At 38.4% G+C, this 23806-nt stretch overlaps 1 protein-coding gene across 9 annotated transcripts in view; it reads right to left on the reverse strand.

Moving 5' to 3' along the window:
* The window catches only part of PEX5L (peroxisomal biogenesis factor 5 like), a 102521-nt gene that overhangs the window by 29181 nt on the left and 49534 nt on the right, over positions 1 to 23806 (reverse strand). For 4 of the 9 annotated variants that reach the window (XM_058031619.1, XM_058031627.1, XM_058031626.1 and 1 more), the window contains 3 exons: positions 12573 to 12638; positions 10687 to 10791; positions 9345 to 9383 (listed from right to left, as the gene is read on the reverse strand). The exons of 1 other annotated variant lie outside the window; for it this stretch is intronic. In XM_058031619.1, coding sequence (XP_057887602.1) covers positions 9345 to 9383; positions 10687 to 10791; positions 12573 to 12638 — 210 coding nt within the window. The remainder of the gene's footprint in view (positions 1 to 9344; positions 9384 to 10686; positions 10792 to 12572; positions 12639 to 23806) is intronic. 4 more of the 9 variants (XM_058031628.1, XM_058031624.1, XM_058031620.1 and 1 more) reach the window with 2 other exon arrangements.

The following is a 23806-nucleotide window of genomic DNA, read 5'->3' on the forward strand; positions in this document are numbered from 1 at the left end:
ATTCACTGCTGTTCAGTACTTGATTTCTGTAGTGCAAAGCTGCAGCAAAATACTGGAGCTATTGCAATAAGAGACCCACTATTTTGGATCAAACCTTTACTCTGATATCCAGCACTGACTTGCTGTGCTGCAAGCCTTGCCCAAATGCATCTGCCCAGGACCTGAGAGCTCTGCCCTGAAACACCATGGAAGTTTCCATGGAACACAGAGGAGGGATTGCCTGCCCAGCCGAGTGCAGATGTGGCATCTGAGTTTAGAAATGTGGCAGTGATGCTGTCCCAGCTCCAGATGTGCTAAACCCAGACTGCAGATGCAGCTCACCAGGGAATTCATCATGGGGGGGGTTAACTCTGGGTTGCCTGTACAGGTTGTTGCCTCATTCAATGCACAGAATTTCTGCTTAATTTCATTGGAAATTGCATTTATATCAACTGCACACCTTTGATTTCCATTATGCCCTGGTCTAAAAATTTACCTAATGATTATGTTTAGGAATTAAGCAGACCTATATTTTCTTTCTATAATTTGCTGACAATCCTTACTCATGACTACTTTGAAAAACATGTGGATGCCTTAAGAGTTGAGTCTTTTCCAAACTACTTTTAGTCTTTTAAAATTTTATCTCAATATCAGCAAAAGATGCTTGTATATATTTTTCTTTTTGCATTTGCACAGCATAAAAAAAGTCCTAGATCATTTGGAGAAGGACAGGAGGGAAAAAAGAAAAAGAATCATTGAAAATATAAAAACTTCTTAGGAAATAACAGTTTCTTGATCTGTAAGACTATCAATGGGATACATTATCACATAAGATTCAGATGCTTATCAGGTTTTCCATTACCTTCCATGGAAATTTTCTTCAATAGGAAAGAATGGGGGAAGGATGAAATGAAGAAAGAATTATGAGAACCAAAGTACCCAAACTCACTCATTGCAGACAGTGAAGAATAGAAAGGCAATTTATTGCCCAAACCTGCTGCAGAGGTCAGAGGATAAACTCTGGGAAGACCAGAAATAATGTTAAGAATCAGAGTCATGGAGGGGAAGGAGATAAGACTTAATAAAGAGCTGAATTTTACCAAGGTCTAACTGAAATATGAGGTCTGACAATTTTTTCTCCTTTTCAAAGATGGCTATCATGTCCTTAGAATTTTCTTTCTTGTGTTCATTAGATTTATTACATTTAAGGGAACACTATAAGAGTTCAACCTAGGCTAAAAAAATGAAGATTGAGTAGGACTGCAGTTATTCTTCATGTGCACATAAAGGGGGAGTGGTCAGATGACACTGGAGGGGAGCAAAGTTATTTCAGCTATAGAGAGATTCTGGCCCAATAACAGAGTTCTAAACTGGGCATGAGAACGTCTGGTCTGGGAATTAAAAGAGCTGAACTATCACATCAGTGAACTCTATGAACAGGATTATTTTCTTCTTGTGGGGGGACAAAATGCCCACCTATTTAAAATGGCTTTTGCCAAGCCTTCTACATTGCTGTTTGTGATGTGACTGTGACCCACTGGATCCCTCCTAGTCCTGGGTCTTTTGCTCCCATGGCTAAGGACCAGAAGCTGTAGGAATGTCTTATTTAAAGACATTTCATGTCTGTGAAAAATAATCTGCTTTCAATTCAAACATTTTTGTCAAAACAGATTGCAAAAACACGACCACGGCCACTAATTCTCAATAAACACAAACTACCTACGTATAGCAATAGAAAATATTAGAAAAACTATTTTGACATTAAGCAGACATTTAATGATGAATTAAGACTTAAGTTAGAGTGCCATGAGATGATATTTTTTCTGCAGAGAAGTGGGCAGGGGGGTAGGTTTCTGACATTACTCTGTAAGGAATGCCACTTGTTAAGCCCTTGGTCTCACACTTGGAATTTCATTTTGCTGCCTCATATACTGTACCAAATTTATCCCTTGCTTAATATTGCACAAGTTATTAGAGTTATATCAGGCATGAATTTGGAGTAGTACATAAAAGATTTATGAGATGAAAACTATGATCTATATTAAACCAATAATTTATGGTTCTCAAGCACCTTTCAGGCTGAAAAATCACAGAATGCCTTAAAACATTCATGAATCAAGGCTGGCACCACTGCAGAGCTGAGGAATATTATCTCTGTGTTGCAGATGAGGGGAGCAAAGTGAAATTAGGGAAGTGACCCAGCACTCCTGGGTGTTGGGGAAGCAGCACTGGGGGCAGGAGCTGATCCCACACTGGATTTATGTGCCCAATATCTGCACACACACCAAGTCGTGTAAACTCAGCCTGGGAAAATGGAGGTATCTCAGTAGTAATTTAGCCAGTGGGTGCCATAAATTCTCATAATGTCTCTAGGAACTTAAATTCTCTCTGTAAGATTCACTTTAATTAAAGAAGAAGCCCACACACTCCTTTAATTGAGGGATTTGTGAATTCTGTGGAGGCTGATATTTCCTACTACCAACACATCTGAAGACACTCATCCATAGTACAAGATACTCCTAAATTCAAATGAGTCTTCTGGGAGCAGCACAGCAGAAAAAGGTGGTTTTCCTACCCCAGTGCTGCCATTGTAATCTTTCATTCCAAAAAGCATGAAAGTTCTTTTTGGAATTAAATTAAGTGGGGCTTTTGGGCGCTTTGGGAGAGATACTGGGAGAGTCAAAAGTGTCTGATATCAGCCCCACTGCTTCCAAATATGCAAAGCAAGGAGCATTTCGCAGTAACTAAGGTATGGACCTTCCATGCCATTTCGTATTCTCTCCTACACCATTCCTGATCTTGATCTGTTTGCAGTGCACAAAGCATGCTGGTTTGTTTCTTTTTTAAACTTTTACTAGGCCATAACACAATGCTAGTCTTTAAGATAAATTATTTAGACTCTAAACTGGGAGGGTTTCCAGTCAGGCATGGGCAGCTAATTAGCACCTATGTTTTGAGCACAGAGTGAACTAGTTCTCTTAAATTAAGTGCCTAAATTCCCTCCATGTTCAATAGGGAGAGATAAATGCCTAGAAAAGCTACTCCAGAGGGAGATTTTGCCTGCCCAATTTAGGCTGTCCCTAAGGAGGCTCTCAAAGGCACCTAGCTTTCCCCCTGCTATATATGGGATTTATTTTAGAAGGACTGGCTCAAAGAGCATCTAAAATTTAGATGTAATTTGCTACTGAAGTGAGTTGGATTGAATTTTGGATTGGATCCATTTTGTTGCCTGAGCCTGACTGAATTACTCATGGCACTAATTTAGGAAACCCCAAACTACTCCTGGGTAATCCCCAGTGCAGTTCAGCATCAAAGCTGCTCCTGGGCTCTGAGGCTTTTCCCTGTAGTGCCCCCTCAGTGTGTGAGAGGGTGGCAGGGCTGCCTCAGGGATGTGAGCTGCTCCAGAAGGCTCCGAGTGATAATGAACATGGGGGAAGGCAGGAAACATTGAACTCGGATTTTCTACTGGAAAAATGCTGTATTTGAACTTTACTCTGAGAAACTTGTCTGCTCTTTGGGTGGCACTGGAACAGGAACAAGGGTCAGATTGATTCCAGCAGCTTTAAGTGGGAGATACCAGCTAATTTCAAGGACTGATTATTTTTATGATACACAGCAATGATTTCCTCACAGACAGGTTCCCTGCACACCCCCTGCACTTTGGTGACGCTCCCTGGGATAGGAGGAAACAAATCAATTGATTTCTGGCTCTTTCTAAAAACTGATAAATGGGAGCCCCAACTAAGAATGTAGGTTATTTTTTCTAGAGCATGACTGGAAGTATTGGCCTGACAGTCATGTCTGGGGATCATTATCTTGGCAGGATAAGAAATGGAAGAGCTCCTTTCCTGGTGGCAGAGAGGTGTTTGGAGAGGGAAGTCCTGACTAATTGAGTAGTCTCGTGATAAAATTTAATTGCATGACTTTTGTTTTTCTTCTTTTCTCATTTTAATAGTATGTTTATAAAGATTTCACAACAAAACTACTGCTTCACACACTTTATTTACTCTTTTGTAGTAAGCATGATTACTACATGATTATGATTACTATTTTTCTTGGCTTTTTGCCCCATCCTTGTGCCAGAGTGATGCATTTATTTTTCTCCATCACTCTACTGTGAATGTATGTCCCAATGAAGCTGACATAAGAGCCAAATATCTGGTTTGCACCAGAAGAGAGAATCGATTCACATGGAATATCTGACTTCTGCCTCTCATGAACTGTGGGAAGCTCTAAAACTGAGATGAATTCTTTGCTCCCTCCTCACAGAGCCCTCAGGTGCTGCAGCCTGTCTGGAGGCCAGGTGCTCCAATGCCCAGGTGATAACCAATGCTCTCTGGCCGGGCAGGAGGAGGTGTGGGGTGTGAGTCAGAGGTGACAATTCTTACCTGAAATCACACAAGCCAAGTCACCCCAGCTGCCATGGTTTGTGTGAAGTCAGAGAAGCTGTGGGAGGGTTACTGTAGACACTGCATTGGATATTTGAATTCAGCTGTGTTGTTTAAAACCCTTGTTAATGTTGCATCTCCATAAAGAGCAGTTGATTTTCTGAGTGACAACTCTTGTGATTTCTGTGTCACACCAACACCCTGCCTGTGCTTCTACATGCTGACCTGTGCAAGTTATGGTGTGTTGTTGTAAAATTAAACATCTCACAGCTCAGTGTCTCCTTCCCTCTGTTCAACCTGCTCTGCTGAAAGGAGGTTTAACATGGCAGTCGTGTCTGGCTCCTGCATTTTGGCCTGGCTCCAGCTGAGCACTTAAACTTGCCCTGCAAAACTCAAGGTTAAGCACGTGCTTAACTGTCCTGCTGGATCAGAGCCACGGGGGAAGAGGAGGAGGAGGAAAGTCACTCTTGTCATACTTTAACTGTGACTGTGACTGACAGTTTGGCCTTTACCCACACAGAAATGTGATTTATTGTAAATCTGCCACTTGCATTCATGCCTGCATGCTCCATGCACTTCTTTAAGTTAAAGGAAACTATTATCAAAAATGGAGTGCCTCTCCCTCCTGGGTGGTAGAAGATTTTATTTCTCATCTGGCCATGAGTTTTCTTTGTGGTGATACCTGGTGATTTCTGTGTTAGCCTCTCACCTGCCCCATATCATTGTCTAGGCTGAAGATCTACAGCAGTGATCTAGACAACATTTTGTCATCACCACAGATAATTTGAGATCCCTCCTCTATTTTTGCATATGGACTGTAATTGCTTGAAAACCACATGGATTTTTTTTTCTTGTCGTCTCTGTAGATTTTTCTTCTCAAATGAAGTTCTGCAGCATATCTAGAGTTAGGCTGTGGTTTTGGATGTGTTACTGTGTCTGGTCATAGGAACCAAATCACAAGTTCTTGTTAAATGGCCTTTCCCTGTCATGGCATGTCTGGTTGCTTTGGGATGTTTTCAGCAAATTGGAAAGCTTGAAACTCATAAGCTGTTAGTGAATTGCAATTCAGTAGAGCAGTTTCACTGGAAAAACAGCAAATTCAGTGAATCTAGAACTGTAGCACATGGTTTGCAACTCTTTAATAGGGCAGTATATTCAGGCTTGGAGTATTAATGAAGACCCAAAAAGTTTCTGAAAAGTAACTCCTATAAATTAATATAAAAACCAGAGCTAAACTTACATATTATATAATTCACAAAAAAAAGTTTGTCCAATCTTTGTCCTTAAGGAATAGTAAGGAATTTTGCAGTTATGAAATGGTATGGGTAATTTTTTAACTTTATTTAAAAAATACATCATCAATTCCCATGGTAATTTCAAACTAAAATTGTAATTTTGTGAAAAATGTATTTAATTTATGTGACAGAGAGATCTACATAACTTCAGGAAAGCAGGCAATTTATGACTCTTAAGGATATTGTCAAGGCAATTTTATTGTACTCATGAGAATATTTCTGCTGAAATTATGCATATGGCCCTAAAAGCAATAAATGTTGAGCAATATTTAACTTAGAAGTAAAGAATCAATTAATATTTGTATTGCTAAGCATGCATTTATTCATTTTTATATTTTTTTTTCTCTTTGTGTATTTACCCTGTCCCAATGGTAGATTGAAATGAGTTATCAATAGGACTGAGGATGTGTCTCCTGATAAAGTAGTCAAAGCTTCTGTAATAAATCAGATTTGAGATGTATAGAACATACTGCTAATAAACATATCATTAATCCTTTAAAAAGAATCCAAGAAGTAGGATCTCAAGCCTAGTTATCCTAAGATCAGTGAGGGAATTGCCACTATTCTCAGAAGGCAGATAGGAATGTACAATGAATTCTTGCACTCCAGACTTTGATAATGACAATAATTACAACTGGGATGATTTTTGCCTTTTTACCTGAACATATTTAACTTAGATAAAACAGAGTGAACTCTGGTTTAGGTAGGTGTAAAAGAGAAGGGAAGCTAATTGCATCCACAGGAACCTCCCACCATTCTGCTTTAATCTTATTGAGAACACATTTATGGAGTGGGCTGGAAGTCAGTGCAAGCCTAATGCTAAGAAGCTTAGAATGAACATGATTGATTCAAATGGGACTGTTAAGTTTATATGGAAAACTGTGATTATACAATCAAATCCATGTAGTGAGCCCTTGATACACACATCAGAAAATCTACTAACAACATTGGGAGCTGAATATTAGCTATCTTTAATATGTTTCCTTTATAAAATTGAATGGAAGCATTTAAAAATCTCCTGTTAGAGACTTAAAAAACCCCAGACAACCCACCAAAACCCACAAAAAAGCCACAGAACAAAACAAATATAAGAAAAGGCTAACAAAGCAAGCAAGAAAAAAAACCAAACTAGACCTAAGCAGAAATATACCACCACTGCCAAAATAAGTAAATAAATACATATACACATATATACATACATACATACAAACATACAAAAAAGCAAATGAAAACCAAAACACCAAAACAGTGAAATTTAGGCAGTGGAAATGTTGAAGTATTTTATTCACAAGCCCTTAAGCAAATATAAATGTGCTTAGATCAACTAAGTATCAGCATGCAAATGAAGTTCCCTTAAAAAAATAATAGTTCCTACTTTGAATACTAACTAATACCTTATAGACCCTAAAAAAGCCTTAAGCATCTGGTGGAGTTAATTGGGGGGTAGTCATGAAACATATCTCTTTTTCTGACATGTGCTGTAGCCTGCATTTTTCACAGGGGAGGATGAATTTCAGGGTTTTTCTTATAATGTAATTCCAGCTTTTTAAATTTCTTCTTTCCAATTCAAATTCTAAACCCTAAGTGTTTTATGGGCTAACTTTTTAAATCATAAGTGCTTGAGATCAAAACTGTGCTCTGAGCAATGTCTGTGAGGGTCCCATAAATTCTGAGTAGGCAGCTCCAATATTTTTCAGATAAAAGCAAAAGTGGGGAATGGCTTTCAAGATAAACTTTGCTTTTCTTTTTGCTGTTGGTGAAGTTTTCATGGACTCCAATTTCTGTTCTGTATAATTCCAGAGTGTATTTGCCATAGGACTTTCATGGAACACTGCAGTTCTTCCTTCTGTTGGCTTTATAGGGATCCTACCATGAGTATCTTTCCAACCTGTGTACTCTAATAAGGAACCTAAATTAGGTGTGATGGATCTGGGACAAATAACTCCAGTGACACTGTGAGATTTCTTTTGTTTTTGCTGGCAAAGCATTTAAGCATGAATTTTTTTACTGCTCAATAAAGCAGTTAATCATAATTTAAAGTGTAAGTCTGGGTCAAAGTGTGTGATTGAATCAGATCCTTTGAAGTTCACTGACCTGTAGTAAATTGGGAATTTCATAGCTGACTGCACAATTAAACTTTGACTTCAGGGCATATTTAGGTTTAAATTTCTCATTAGGAAGTAATTCTGAAGTAAGATTTTTTTTCTCCTGACAAATGCAAAGTAGCTATGAAGAGGTTAAAACAAAAGTTTTATTTTGCAATTTAAACCAAATTTATGCATAATTTTTCTAATTTATTTCTCTACTTCTGGTAGAAGTAATTGGTTCATAGCTTAATATTCAGGTAATCTTTGAACCTTCAGCAAGCTTTCTTGCACGTTATTTAGGTTCAATTCATATGAAAAAAATACCTTTTTTTCATTTGTCCCAGTCTCATGAATTATCTTTTAAGAGATAAAGGGAGACAGCAACACGGATAGAGTTATATTCTACAAAATCCCATTAGAACTGAAAGATCGCTCTCTTGATGCTTAAAGTATTAAATTTGGCAACTACTGAATCCTTTTTCACACCAGTAAGTGTGAAGAAAGTGACTTTTATAGAAGGTAATTGAGACAGGGAGACAGGATTACAAAAAATAGATACTGAGAGGTCCATTCAATTACCAGCAATACTCCTCTGCCTACTGTAGTACACTCATTACTGCTGGAATGGTGATTGAGGTTCCCAGTTGCCATATACTGCCACAGCCCCACAGGAGTCTGCAGTACATTTTTGGTTCATGTTATTTGAAGATTTGCCTTCAGTTTTGATGCTATAAAACCATATCTGATGGTATAAAATAATCTGTGAATTGGAAACATAATTTAAATTTAATCCACAGCACTTATTCAAAAAGTAGGTGTCATATTTTAAAAGCTGGGGGTTTGCTGGGAGCATTACAATAAAATGGGGCTATTTATCTGTCTTGTTCTGTGCTGGATGTGTTTTTATCACTTTCCAGAGGAAAAGAGCAAAGATATGTATTTTGAATTACAAATTCAGGGGCGTATGTACATTATCAAAAAAGCAGTTTTAGAGACTCATCTTTGTGTATCAGATTCCAATTATGCTTCCTGTGGAGTCTGTCTCCACAGTCAGACATGATTAATCATTCTTTCATCAAGGACTTTGGAAATGAGGGATTTCACTTGTTTTTTCTCTTGGAAAAGCCAGTATTCTGTCTGGGCTTGATCCTTTCATTTCAGGTTTTTCTTAGGTAGCTGTAAGGTTGGAGCAGCATGGACACCTAATGCATTAAATGACTCTTAAGATGTGGACCTGCCCACTCTGGGTTTGGTGGTGTTGGGACCTTTGGAAAGACCAGGCTTTGTTCTCCTGACCCATCTGGCTTGGGAAGTTTGCAGTGAATCTGGAACTGGCTCCACCCCATGAGCAGCAATGATATCCACGTGTTTCACCATGTAGGGAGCAGAGACAGACACTGGGATGGGGATGGCTGGCACAGCAGAGCGTGTTCCTGCACGGATGGTGGGGATGGAGGCTCACACGGACACACTGCAGGGACAGCATCTCAAACCAACACTTCAGCCACAGTCAGGGACAAACGATGGATGCAACGTGGTCGTACAGCTGCACATCACACACACATGATGCAGAGATGGCCATGGAAAATACTCACTTTTTCACTTGATTCTGCTTCCTTTTGGCTTCTGCACCCCTTTGGTGCATAGCAGGGAAGTAGGTATTTGTGTTTAGTGGAAGAAATTACACTGACTAACAGACACAAGCATTTTACTCATAAATTTATCATAGACTATTGCTGAGGAGACTGACAGACAGCCACTACAAATGGTGTGTTAAACATTTAATGAACCCAGGCTGAACTCCTGGCCCTGTTGAAGCCAATGGAAGATTTTTGCACATCAATCTTTTTTGGAGTGCAGTGAAGGTTTAGAGGGGGGGGCATTTTATGTGTGTTTTTAATTGCTCATTAATCACTTAATGGAAAATTATAAATGATGCCTTAAACAGAGCATCTTTTTCCTCTGTGCAATTTCTTCACAGACATTGGAGTTCACCATGAACAAAACTTGGTGTTCAACAGGGCCTGGAGGAGGAGGTGCCAGACCTGGTTTCCAAATTAGTAGATGATATTTCTAGAATGTGTATTAGTGCAGCATATCTGCGATGCTCTGCTGGAGAAGTACGTGCTGGTGTGTGTGTATCTTAGAACTTTCTAAAGTACAGTAGCTGTTATCCTAAATCATGAGAGGAATAAAACAAGACTGTGGATTTAGTTTAAGGCTCTCATGTAAAACCAGCTTCCAGCAATTTCCATTCCTGATGAGCTGGGAGCATTTATGTGCAGTAAATATCGGCAGTAAACTAAATGCACTTGCCTGGGGAACAAATTCATGTCAGCAACATGAGGGAATAAAACCCACTCTCATAAAAAGAGTGCTGTGGTTTACAGCAGGGTTCAGTCACTGTCTTTAAGGAACTAATGGAACCACCAAATGCTTGGTGGCTACTCCAAGGTAGGTGTAAGGTTTAGTGTGGGGACGTACGTCCTTCCTTTGACTGGAGGTGTAGAAATGAAAGCAATGAGATGTGCCAAGTCACATATTCTGATCCAGACCAGGAGCAGAACCCCAGTGAGAGCTTAGGAATGGGATCCGAGATATTGGAAATGACACTACTGTGAACGGGTTGTTTCTTATTTTACATATGCATGGAATGGGAATATTTTATATATGAATTGCAAATGAGTATTTATGGCGTGACAATTGATGGCATGAATTAGAACCGAGATTTTAAACTGGCTTTAAACAACTTTCTGGTAACTGAACTGGGGAGAAAAAATGCATTTTTGTTTAAATTTTCACGTCAAACCATCTACACCCCCAATATTCACCCCAAGCTATTTTCCCCCCTCAGTGAAGCAGCGGGATGGGTCACCCAGCGGGGCCGGGGACTCGCGCGGCGCCCGCGGCCCCCTCAGAGCCCCGCGCTCTGCCCACCTGGGATGCCACAGTAAGGAGGGGCTTTTCTTCTGCAGACTCCTCTCTCGGAATCTCCTTCATCACCATGGCCACAGCCTTATCGGCCGCCCTAGCGCCTTTGCCCTACAACAGCGAAACCAACAACGGCGCCAGGTCAGCAGCGGGCTCCGGCCGCCCTCACGCGCGCTCCCGACCCGGCCCGCGGGACCCGGCCGCGCCTGCGCCTGGAAGCGAAGCTCGGTTGGAAGCAGAACACACACACACACACTGGTTAAAAATAGTGAAAACAAAAATAATAATGTAACAAGTGGTCCATCAACCCAATGGTTAAGGAGGCAGTTGGGGTCTAGCCGTGGTCTGGTGGCTCGTTCGAGTTGCCTCAATGAAGTCAACAGGAATCCGGCACTTTCCTGCTGGGCCAAGGCCTGCTGGAAGTTCTCCCATGCCAACCTTCTGCAGGATAGGATCCCCAGAGCAGCAGGGGTTGGAGGATCAGCCCGTTGATTTAATTTTAGTTATCCAAGTTTGTACCCAAAATACCGCTTTGTGGTTTTTTTCTGTGTTTTTCTTAAAAATAGCGTCAAGTGGAGTTTTCAAATAAAGCACAGTTCCTTGTTGTTCACTGAGGCAAACTCTCCCTGAAATTTGAATGTATAATCTGGACCCACAGAGTTTATAGCTCTAGTAACATTTTAAAAAGCAATTCACATCGTATAAACAGTCTGGGTTTTTGCTAACAGAACATACGGAGCCAAATTCTGCCATCGTAGGCATTGCTACAGCTCTCCCTAAAATGATCATTGTTGTAGAACTTACTGTAAGGATTTTTTTTTAAGCTACACTTTTCTTAAACTTCTCTTAACACATTATAAACATTCTGGACAAGGTTAAGATATTTTAACATTTTTTAATATAAATTAGCCAAATAAAAAGTGCACCAATATTATGTGCCATGCTGTTTGATGCCATTCTTTTTATTTAATAAGGGTCTTTATCATCTTGGGTTCACATGGGTTTCTGTATCTTGATCTTTGGTCTTATTTTGGTCTCTGCCTCTTGCAAGTGACAGAGAAGGTGGGAGCTTACACATAAAGCATCACAGCAGAGCTGCATTATGCCAGTGACCCTGGGCAGGTCCTTATTATTACACTTTAAAAGCTCCCATTGATTTCCATGGAAGTTTTAGCTGTGCAAAGACTGCAGGATCTGGCTCCATAAAAGAAGTATTTTACACTGGACTTAAGTATATTTAAATCCTTAAAAGTCTATTAACAGAAGGGGTTCTTTGCTAAGACATCATATACAAGAGTTATCTTCACTAGCAATATATTCTGTGTCAGGTAAACCCCCACTATTGCTTATACCAAACTACAAATGGTTTCAGGAACATTTCATTAATTGCAGGTAAAACCATTACGTACTATTGCAGGTTCTAAACAGGTTTTATTACTGGTCAGGTCAATATTAGATTAGCTTGCTTGTGCAACACATCACAGATACCCTACAGAGAGTTCTTTGCATGCTGTAAGAAATTCTCAGAGCAGAAGTGTCATAAATGATAAGCATGCTGGACTTGTGATGCCTTTGATATCCAAAGAACTGCAAAGTCATTGTAAAATTAAATATATTAAATTCAATGAGAATTACATTTAATTGGTAAGCATATCAAAGGTTCTGGGCCAATTACATGTTTGTTCATGATTCACATGACATATTCCAGGTCTATGAAGCTTGTTTCCAGTATGACACATGAGCTATCATTAGCTAGCACTAATAGCATGCTATTGGTCTTTATCAAATGTAGTCCTTTTGTGCTGAGTGCTAGAACAAAATCGTTTATCAGCTAGGAAGGATGCATTGGAAAGCATGCAGTGCTTTTTATTTCTTGCAGAGTAAAAACCCACCAAAGCAAAGGTCAGGTCACTTTTTTGAAGACAGAGCCACTTTTTCTTCAAGGTTTCACCTACTGCCTGAAAAGAGTCATGATACTCGTATTAGTGCCTGCTGTTCATCCTCCGCACACGTAACTGCAAAGCCCTGGGAGTGGCTGACACCAAATGTAAAATCTGTCTCACCAGTATAAAGTGGCCATGCTACAATGGAGAAAAGCAACCCAAAGGATACCTCTGTGTTGTTTTTAATGAGCAGACTTAGTTTATTTGCTGGGCAAAGCAAGTGGTTTGATGCTACTTTTTTTAAAAAAAGTTAGAACTTTGCCTTTCCTAAAAGTTAGATCTTTAACTTTCCTAAAAAACTTTCCTGTGTGAAAGTCAGGTTGACATTTCTGGCTGTTTAGCCCATGCTGTGTGAAACATTTTGAAACTAGAACTTGGTAACAATTTCCTGGACGCCAAAGAGAAAGCCAATGCAGTGGAATAGTTTAAATTGTCAGATTCTGCTGGAGAGGTATACAGGGGAACAATTCACTGGAAATGCAGCTTTTTATTCTGTTGACTAGAAATTAAACTGTTGTCCTATGTAAGGCAGGTAACCTTGAAAATGTTGCTCTCTCTTTCCTGCAGTGACCACTGTGTACCCAATTCTTGCCTATGAAGCCGTTAGGCCAAAGAATTGGAGAGAAATAAAACCAGTTTTTCTGTGGTCAGGATGACCTTGTTACTGTTGTCAACTGCAGCTGAAATTAAAATCTCCAGCACATTTATTTCAATAACCATTAAAGAATTATTTTTAAGGTGCTATTTACTTAGCCTCTTTTGATATTAAGTGTTGTTTCTTAGCAAGCCAAAATGCTATATGAATTTACCTGGCACAGCAGTTTATTGCTCAAACCTTGTAATTCTGTAACAACTCATTTTAGACATGTCAGAACTCCAAAACAAAGAGTTTGTTGGTCGTGGAGGTTTGCAAGGTCAGTTACTTTCTCATGTAAACCACAGTTTAACAATTTAGTAAATAAATTTCATTATTCCCTATTGATTTGCAATATAGAAATGGAAACAATTGTGATGTAGAACATGACAACCCATGTGCAAATTATAACAAATGTAAATTGATGAAGAAAAAAATGTATTATATGTTTTAATGGAACATACTCCTTAAGAGAAACTGAGAAAGATGTCAATGTTTTGTTATTTGATACATTAAAAAATGCAGCATTTCCTTTAGGTAATATCTCCATAGTAAAATAAGTAATAGAGTTCAGAGTATTCCCCTGATGCTAAATACTTATAACAGCATTGGGTTCAAAACTTAATAACAATTTCTGTAAGCTTTTCCTTTGGGATCAGATAATGAGTAGTAATAGACATTTCCATAGGAGAACGCTGATTTAGCAGGATTTTGTAAGGAAATACTTTTATTCTACTGCTGTTTCTAAATAGTTCCAAATTCAATTTTGTACAAGTCACACTATTTAGATGTGGTACTTAGTAATGAGTATTTAATTAAATTACTGTAAGAGCATCTTAATGTAAATTTTTAGTGCAGCATAAAGTTGATTTTTTAAAACAAGTGATGCATATAGCTTTGTAACCATGCTCATCCAGGATAAAGCTTAAAGTACTTGGGACCAACAGATCACCTTGAGGTCCTGATGGACAGATCAGAATGAACACATGTTCACACTTGAAACATTACTATTTATTGCAAGACTCTATAATTCTGTAATTATTTTCTTCATTACAGTGATTTGCAAATTTGTTCTTGCATATCAAAAACCAACAGTCAGTCAGTGCTGTGTAAATGTTTAACATTTTGACAACAGTATTTAAACTATAATGATTAATTGCAGAAATTCTTTGTTGTCATCTATGCAATAAAAGGATTTTATCTAAAACCATTTCATAATTTTAAGTTTGCTTTTGACAAATATTTAAGGTACTTGAGTCCTAAAATCACTTTTCAGGAATATTTATAGCATCTGTTCTTGTGAGAAAGTGAGCAGAAAGAAATGATCAGATTTTCATTTTTTTAAACATGCATACATGAAGAAAGTATTCCTTCATTACACAGACCTGTGTCAGTGTAATTTATTTTTCAAGGATCCTACCAAGCTGTTTCAGCTTTAACTGACACACTACAATGCATCCCTGTTCACAGAAATCATCTCAGCATGGGCATGTTTAAATTTAGGCTTCTGTAAAACAGAAGTTTTAAGACAGCTTTCCTTATAAATAAATTTGATAGATAAAAGAGTCATCTTCAGGCAGTGCTGGTACAGGTGTGGCAGGATTACTGCTTTCATGGGCATCTCCCTTTCTAGCTGAGGAGAAACAGAATAGCATTTATAAATGTAATGCCAAAAATATGGCCAGATCTCCTGACCTTTCCCACTGGGCTGTTGAATTGAAATGTCTGAAAACAAAACAAAACCAAACCCCACCAGTTCAGGACATCTTGAAGCACCAATCTGCACTTTAAATATCTTTAATAGGTTGGAAGGGCCTTTTTAAAGGAAGCTTTGTGAAAGATGCATTAGTGAGAACTTGGAGTTTGAGGAGCTGTTGTTCTCCTGTGCTGGGAGAAGGAGCAGGGAGAGCTGCAGAACGTGCTGGATCTGGGAGCCTTGGCTGCCCTCCAGATCCCCCAGCAGCTGATGTATTAGAGCACCAGCTAAGCAGCCTATTCCAAATGGCTTTATGCTCCACAAATCTTCCTGTTTTGTGCAACTTAAAAATAAAAATGAAGGGAAAAACTTGGCTTTATTTTTTCTTAAATCGTGCAGCGCTAAGGTTTTTTACCTCTCAAAATGAGCACACAGAGCTATGCAAAGGTACCATGGGAGTTCCAGGCTCCACAATACAACTGTGAGCTCTTGATTTACATAGGATCTGTTTATGACTTCAAATTTTCCCTTCTCAGGCTTTTATGTTCATGTTTTCTGCATATGTCTTTCTTCTCATCTATACTTTGCTACTTTTTTCTAGTGAGGTTTTGCTTGCATTTTTTATATAATTAAAAATAATGAAGAAACATATGGTGAGGCAGTTCTATGGACAAATACAAGATTGATATTTAAACAGAAAATTCTGTTTTCATCAAATCTTATGGTATTTTTTTTATTATGAGCTTAATAAAGTCAAGTATATATCTAAGATAAATGGAAACACAATTCCTTTAGGCAGTGCCTGTTTGGCCATGGTGAGGAAAACTGAACAAGCTCTCAGTCTTGAACTGGAAGCAGCATTGTCAGGGTTCAGACTAGATTTCAGAACCTGAGCTTCTATTTTGATATTGTATTTGCATCATTTGGAACCTCTTATCAAGTTCTCTGTGATTATCCAAACTCTTTTGACTCGTGACTTTCAGTAGCTCATTCTTACAAGAATATGATGAAACACAGAGAGAGTTGGTTACAGACAAGGAAGCAGCTATAGGAAGACTTGCCCAAAAAGTAATCTATAGTAAAGCAGCTAAATCCATATTGGCTGAGTTCACAGTGTTCTACTCCTCTTTCATCTCTTTCCCCATATTTTCATTCTTATGTTGGTGGAATAACAGATTTCAGAGTTAAAATGGGAAGACTTTACTGCATTCAGGAAAAATGGCAAAGAAAGGGACATAAGCTTATAAAAGGCAATCAGCATAAATATTCACATTTCCCCTCTCTGGGCTGTGTCTTATGCCCACTTAAATGTCAATAGTGTGGTTAAACTGAGTTCCAGTTTGAGAAGCATTTGCATGGAAATGGCACTGGAAGGGTTTCTGTTTATTGACTCTCAGTAGCTGTTGCATCACGCGCGCTCCCTTGAGGAGCTGTCTCAGTCTGAAGCTATAGCTTCATCCCCAAAGCCAAGTGGGACAGCTTCCAAACATCTCTGGTGGAACCTCTGCAAGACCCATTTTTGCTCTCAAGAACTTGCAAAGTCACTTGACTCAATACATCTGAACACAAATTATGACTGGAAATTAATAAACAATTCTGTCAAATCCAACTCATTTTCTATAAGCTAGTATGATTCCTGCAGGCTAAGAGGAGGAGGAGTAGGATGTGAAATAAGGTTTTTTCCTCTCTTAAGTCAAAGATTTTTATTTGGGGTATAATAGGGAGTGCACAGTTTGAGATAACAAGTTAACAACACTGTAGTATTGGAATAATGATTGTTTTTACTGTAAATAGTAAATCCAGCTGGAAACATAGGGCACGGTTGGTGAGAAGAAAGAGGTCTGGGACAGAACTAATATTTAGAGGTTGTTTAAGGTTCTGCTCCTTTTATGAAAGAGTTATATAATCAATCTCCTTGTGATAGAAGGCTTGGATGAGATGCTTTGCAGTCTTTTCTTTCTTTGCAATTGTCATCTTTTAATAAGACCGTTGTGAATATGTAGAAACTATTTTTTAGCACTTATTTGATTGACTTAATAATTTGGAATTGCTTTACCAAAGAGATGAGTCCTTTGACTGCACAATGGTATATGACTTCAAAATCTGAGGGAATAGCTGCAGGGTTCCTTTCATCTCTGCTTAGTCTGTGTCAAGGAACTTTGTGAAATCACTGGGTTTAACAACTGGAAATTTTAAATTTGTTTGGTAGTCTTCAGCAGAGAATTAATACTGAGGTATTTTCTCTCCCATAATTTGAGTTCCTTTTATGTTGACTTCACTATCATGATCCCAGTCATAACATACACATAGCAACAGAATTACTTGCTATTATTTGCTATATTGACATGATGATGCATGTGCTGAATTAGAATAAGAGATTCCTCTGGTACCAGTTCCAGTGAAATTCCAGGAGATCAGGTCACTTTCAAAATAAACTATTGTGGCTAAAGTGCTGTCTGTTGTTTAAATGTTTACTGCACACATGATGTGTAAATGATGGATTTTACTCCCTCATTTCCTCCCAGCACATGATGTATTGTTCTTTGAAGTGGTAGGGGTTCCTCACCTCCTGCAACAGAATTTTTATGGTTTTGTTTCATGAAACATTCAGAGAACTCAGACTAACTCTGCAGTCTGTTTAGGAAAAGCAATGAAATAAACTGAGAAGTGGTGGTATTTTATGTAGAAAAAAATCAGCAGCTCATCAGTGAGCATGAATACAGGACATCTTTGTAGGAAATGCAGAATATAAAACATTGTTCCAAGTTAACTGGAACAGGCAAGGTTTTAAAAGGTAGCTGTTTATTTTACACTTTATGTGTAAAGTAGTGTGTCTGGAAGTACAAGTGTGTCTGGAATATGATGCAAGATATATTTAAAACAAAGTTATGCAGGTTTTGATGTTTAAATAGTATAATCTGCACTCTGCCAGCCTGGAACATAGAAGAAATATGCATTTTTTCCAGTTGTTGTTCTTGTTCCAGATATCGTTATTAAATCCTGCACTTCACAGTTGTAAACCTGTGTAGCCAGAAAATGAATTAAGTCCCATTAGCCCCATATTTTTGTTAGTGCAGACTTTTTCTAGATTGGGCAGACACTTATCAGACATTTAGAATGAGAAAAAGACAGGCAAAGGAATAAACAAAATTTAAAAGAAAAAAATCTCTGACAGAGCTTGAAAAAAATCTGAATGCATAATAATCTGATCATATCCTACAGATACAGTTCTGTGAGAGTTTTAAGATAATTTTCAAGTCCTGAAACTGTGGTTTTCTGCACAGAAGTTAACTGGTACTCCTCTAAAGAATATAACAGAAATTTTTATCAAAACTGTTGGAGGGGCACAACAGTTGCCTGTTGTTTCCTCTTGTTTTACATTACTAGATTAAGAGTCCAAATTGCTTATTTTCATAGTCAAGGTTTTACTCTTATTTTGGAAGTCCTTAAGGAAGGTGTTGTTTAGGAAAGGTGGAGTTATGTTGAATGAGGGTCACTGATGAGATGACCTGTTATAAAATTCTGCATATTGTTTTGAAAAATGAGGTATGTATTTAAATAAGTGAATTGGAATATGTCTTTTGCTAGGTACCTAATCTCAGAACCATTTAAAAATAGTATTAGTTCTTAAATTACTTATTTTGATTGTTCTGGTTTTGTTTATGAAGGATGACAGCTTGGGCTCAGAAGACAGTTCATAATGCATTGTCACCACTATTAACTCTTATTGAAGATTAGGATGAAAATCTCAGGATTTGAGTTCTATAAATATTTGGTAAACATTATGTGATCAAAATTCATGTCCTCAGTTTAATGTTTTCATACAGATTCTTTCATGGTTTGTGTATAGCCATACAAGATTTAATTCTGTTTAGGATTTTTGTTTTTCTTTGCTTGCTTGTTAAACACCTTGCTCAAAGGCTATTACAAACAATGAAAGCTTTTATAAACATGAAAAGCTAAAATAGATTTAATCCAAACATAACAATAGATGTGATTCTACCATGTAAAAGGATAGAAAGATGATGAGGCAGAGAATTAATGGAACAAAAAAGTATCAAAGGGTAGCTGGAAGTTTGTGATTGGGTTTTTTGAAGCAGATTGATGTTACTTTCTCATCATCTGTGATTAGACCCGTACATATTAAATAAGGAAAACATATCATACTGGATCGCAGGTTTGAAAACAGCAGATCAGGATAGTTTATGATTGAAAAATACTTTTAAGACTTATTTTCTGAAAAAATGACTTTTCTCCAGCCATGGTTCTAAATGCTGCCAGGATAAATTTAGCCCTTCCTGTAATACAAACATTTGATTCCCACCATAGTATAAATTCTTGATACCCTTGAATTTATTATGTAATTTTTTGCCACAACCTTAAGATGTGAGTCCTTTCTACAGTGAATGGTCTCAAAGTAGAACTCTTTTAGCACTTTGGTCATAAAGGGTCTTTATGCTGTATCCTTGACCCAAAATTCATTCTGATTCTCTTGTGCTGTGTGTTCTCTGCAACAAAGGGTTCAGAGCCTGAGTGTACTTACCTCCAGAATAAAACCCTATTTTTAACCTGTGTAGTAGAGTATATTTACCCCCATATTTTTATTCCCTGAAAAGAGTAAATTGTCACTTATCAGACAGTGGCAATGGCAGATGAGGAATTTGAATAACAGTGTGGCTGCAAAATAACTTCATGTCCCTGACCTAGACACGGCCTCAGCATGCACTTTCAGCTTCACAATGATCTCATCTGATGTTCCAAAGTACGTTAATGCTGCAAATGCTGCAAATGCAACATTAACAGCATCATATAAAAGCAGCATTAGCAGCATCATTTAAACCTATTTAGAGAGGATTATGCTACTGTCCCTTCATTTACACAGTTTGGAAACCTTCAGGGAGAAATTCTTAAAATTGAGGTATTATGATTGTGCTCTTAAAAGATGTTCCTAATTCTCTGACGTGCACTGTTAGTGTGGAGAATGGATTTTTCTACTCTATTATTGCAAATACATTGTAATTACAGACATGAAAATGAAAAAAAAAAAAAGTAGGTGCATTAGTAGATAATTACTTTGAGACTTAATCATAAGTTCAGCTGCCTTGGACAACTAAAAGTTTGTTCTAAGCAAAAAATCATAGACTGATTTGAATTGGAAGGGATCTTAAAGACCATCTATTTCCAGTTCCCTGCCATGGACAGGGACACCTTCTACTAGATCAGGTTGCTCAGAGTCCCATCTGGCCTGGTTATCTATCTTTACTGTTTTAAGATAATTTTTTTTGCATAATGGGCCACATCAGTTACATTTGTATAAATCTGCTCTTTTGCCTACATTTGCAAGTACTCCATACTCTTTTTTGCTTTGGTGGATTTAATTTCATTTTCATATCAATGACAGCAATTAGCACCTGGCCTGCTCTACAAGGAGCTGAAAGCAACATCTCTATTTCTGATAGCCAGCACATCACTGATACTGGATATTCTCTGTACTGTTCTGCTTGAATAGGCATTTACCCTCTCCTATAGAAATTTTTTACCTAATTTATTTATTTTTGCATACTTATATGGTAAAAAATATCTATTGAAGAAAAATCAAGAAAATGATGTACTTATTCACTCACTTCATACACACTTTTAAAATGTGCGCTTTAAGAGTGTACAATGTTTATAAAGTGCAGTGTTTTGTGGTCCACTTGTGCTTAGGTTGGCAGGTTACTCACTAGGGAAGCAAGTTCTCTGGTTTTGTTTCTGTAATTCAACAGTATCCCAAAATTCAGTTGTTAGCTATCAGTTTGAGGATGTCTGCAGTGTAATTAAAAAGGTGGTGAGTCCACACTTTTTACAGCAGCTTAGTTTGGCTGGAAGTGTAGCAATTTTGTTTAATAAAAACTCTGTGGGTATCTACAACATGATATCCGTGACCAAGTAGTAAAAGCAGCTGGTAACAGCAAATGGCTCTTATGGAGACATTCTTAATCCTCAAAACATCTTAATTAAGGTTTCATATGCAAAACAATTGCTAAATCATCAGTTATATTTTCCAGGAAGTTTCCATTGCGATTACTTTCTTGGGATGTAAATGGTGCTACTTGTATTTCAAAACTGGGTTCTGACAGATACAAAACCCCGTGGAGGTACAGTTGCTCCAGTTAATTGTGCTTCTTCAGCTGGGATGTCAAATCTAGCTACACAGTCTGTCCTGTGTAGTTAAAGCCAAACTGAATCTCCCCTGCACCCCAGGGCACAGTAACCTAACGCTGCAGAGGTTAAGTGGCCTGACAATAGCACGACAGCTATTGTCAGAAATATTTCTCCTCAGAGGTTCCACAAAACAAATAAATCTGTCTCAATTGTGCAGTGCAGTCCTGTACTCTGCTGGTGTCTCCTTCTACAAGATCACATTCATTTACCACAGACTGTTCTTGAACATCAAAATCGATCTTGCTCAAATGAAAGAGCAGGGATGAGTTAACCATCTTCTGAATGGCTTGAAGGCAGCCTCAATAAATGTGCTTTTATCAGAGAATTAGCAGGCTTGTCGCTGAGGGAAAGGGGTGCAGCAGCTCACTCACGTCTCATTGTACCAAGGACTAGCCCAGGATGTGGCTGACAAACACCTGGAGAGGGGTTGGGTGTTTCTGAAACCTGGGGTGGGTGAGGTGTAGAGGAGAAATTGTGGAACTTCAAACATAAATATTTGTATGAAATATGTTTATATATGTTTTTGTATATATAAAATATGTTTTCATATGTATACATTTGCTTTTTGCTCACTGAGGAGAGCAACTGAGCCAGCACACGGAAAGAAAGTTCGTTTTGCTGTTGTAGTGCTGCAGTAATTCACTATCCTGTCTCTTTTTGTATTTAGGAACAGAGAATGGCCTTAGATAGCTTCTCTAATGGCAGTGTTATGACTGACTGAAATCAGTCTATCAGCCAGTACTCTGGATTTTGTATTCACTGAAACACTCTGCTGCTTCATTTCGCTCTGAAAATCTTGTAAATAAGGAAGTTTTATCCCAACTTCACTCCTTCCCATTAAGCGTGAGACACTTCATATTAATGAAACTGCAGTGAAATGATATGAAAGATGGCATTGTCAACTCAGATCGTTAAAAATTACTTGAATAAATACACAGGCATATGCTTAGACTGGCAAGGACTGGAAGTTTTTTTTTCAGCTCAGATAGCACAAGCATAATTGAGGAATAAAAGGAGCTGCCGCAGATGGTGATAGCAGTGAGAGGCCCAGTGACATGTGCATCAACTCCAAGTTTGCTACAGGGGAGTTACTGAGGTAGGATCACACACCAGAGCTACTGCCAGGATCTCAGACTCCAAGAAACATGCTCATTAGCTAATTAGAGTTGCATATTCATGAAGAGAGTGAGTCGAATCCCTCCTTCCTATGGGGAGGTTCTCAGGAGATGAAAAGAGAAGCGAGCAACGTGTGTCTGTCCCAAGAGATCAGTGCCAGAGAGCACCTGGCAAAGAGGAGGGAAGGAGGATTTCCAAGAGAGAGGCAACCTGTGGTTCTGGCACTGTGGAGGCACTGCCTGGGCAGGGGGAGGAAGGATTACCTGTAATTGTGTCACTGCCCAGTAGGATCGGAAAATCCCGGTGCTTCCCTGGAAGGGAGGGAGGGAGGGACAGAGGGTGTCACCTGGGTCACAAGGTGGCCTTGCTTGAAACCCTGCCAAGCTCTGCTTGGTCTAAAAGCTGAACTAAGACTGTCCGCAGCAAGATCAGGATTTTTTTTCCCCCTCCTGTTCACACCTTAACTTGAAGTGCCTGTGGAGTCATTGGCAGACGAAAAACAGCTGATTCCTGGTCAGTGAAGTGGAAAGAACAGCTTGGAACAGCTTTCACACACTCCTTTCTGAATTGCACTGTCCACTCACCAGCTACACTTGAGTTTTTACACACATTTTGCCTCATTTCATTAATAGAATAAGTTTTTTGGTCAGTAACAGTGCCAGTGGTTGGACAGAGTTTGGCTATGGTAGACTGAGAACTTTTATCTCAGTAGATGAAAGACCATCTTCTTTCAAATATTACCATGTTATCCTGAAAGTGTTCGGAGAAAACCCTCTCTTTTTCATGCTTCTGTTCCCTGAATAGTAGAGGAATACCTTCCCATATACCTGCTGAGGCTGTTTCTATTTTCTATTTTTTTGTGTTGGTGTTTTTCTTAAATGCTGACCTTTTATTTCTCTATTGTCTGTGACCATATTGTATAACTGTGCATTATTTCCATATAAAGGCTTTACATAGTTTTTTGCACTCTGTAAATATCCTTACATTACCAAAGGCTGTGAGTTTCTAGAAGCTCACTTAAAGATCTGCTTGCAAATGTAAAAATATGCATGTTCCACACACAAAGATAGCTGGAAATCAATTGTTAATTAAAACAAGGCATTTTGTTCTGTGCAAATGTGAGCTCTTTAAGAGTAAATGGAGAAAACAGACACAGACAATGAATGCATTAAGTGTTGCATTTGAGTAAATTTGAAATTTCAATCTGAATTTTGCTGGTTAATTTATGAACCCAAAGCTCTGGGCACGATTGGTTTTCTGTGCACAAGAGAAGGATCAAGAACAAAAGATGGTCTTTTGTTTATCTTGTAGCTGCCTAATTTAGAGCTCCTATTACTCAGCATGGCTTGTTTAGACTATATCAAGTTAGCCCTTTAACTCTAATGAGGAGTATTACAGATATCACCAGATCAGCAAATTACAGCTGACAGTTCAAATTGTTACAAATATTGTGGGAGCCACAAGAAGGACTTTCTTCCCAAGGTTTTTTTTGTACCATTGAGAAAATGGCTTTAAATTTCTGGGCTGTGTGAT

This window comes from Melospiza georgiana, chromosome 10 (assembly GCF_028018845.1).
Source record: "Melospiza georgiana isolate bMelGeo1 chromosome 10, bMelGeo1.pri, whole genome shotgun sequence".
In the NCBI taxonomy this organism is placed as follows: Eukaryota; Metazoa; Chordata; class Aves; order Passeriformes; family Passerellidae; genus Melospiza; species Melospiza georgiana.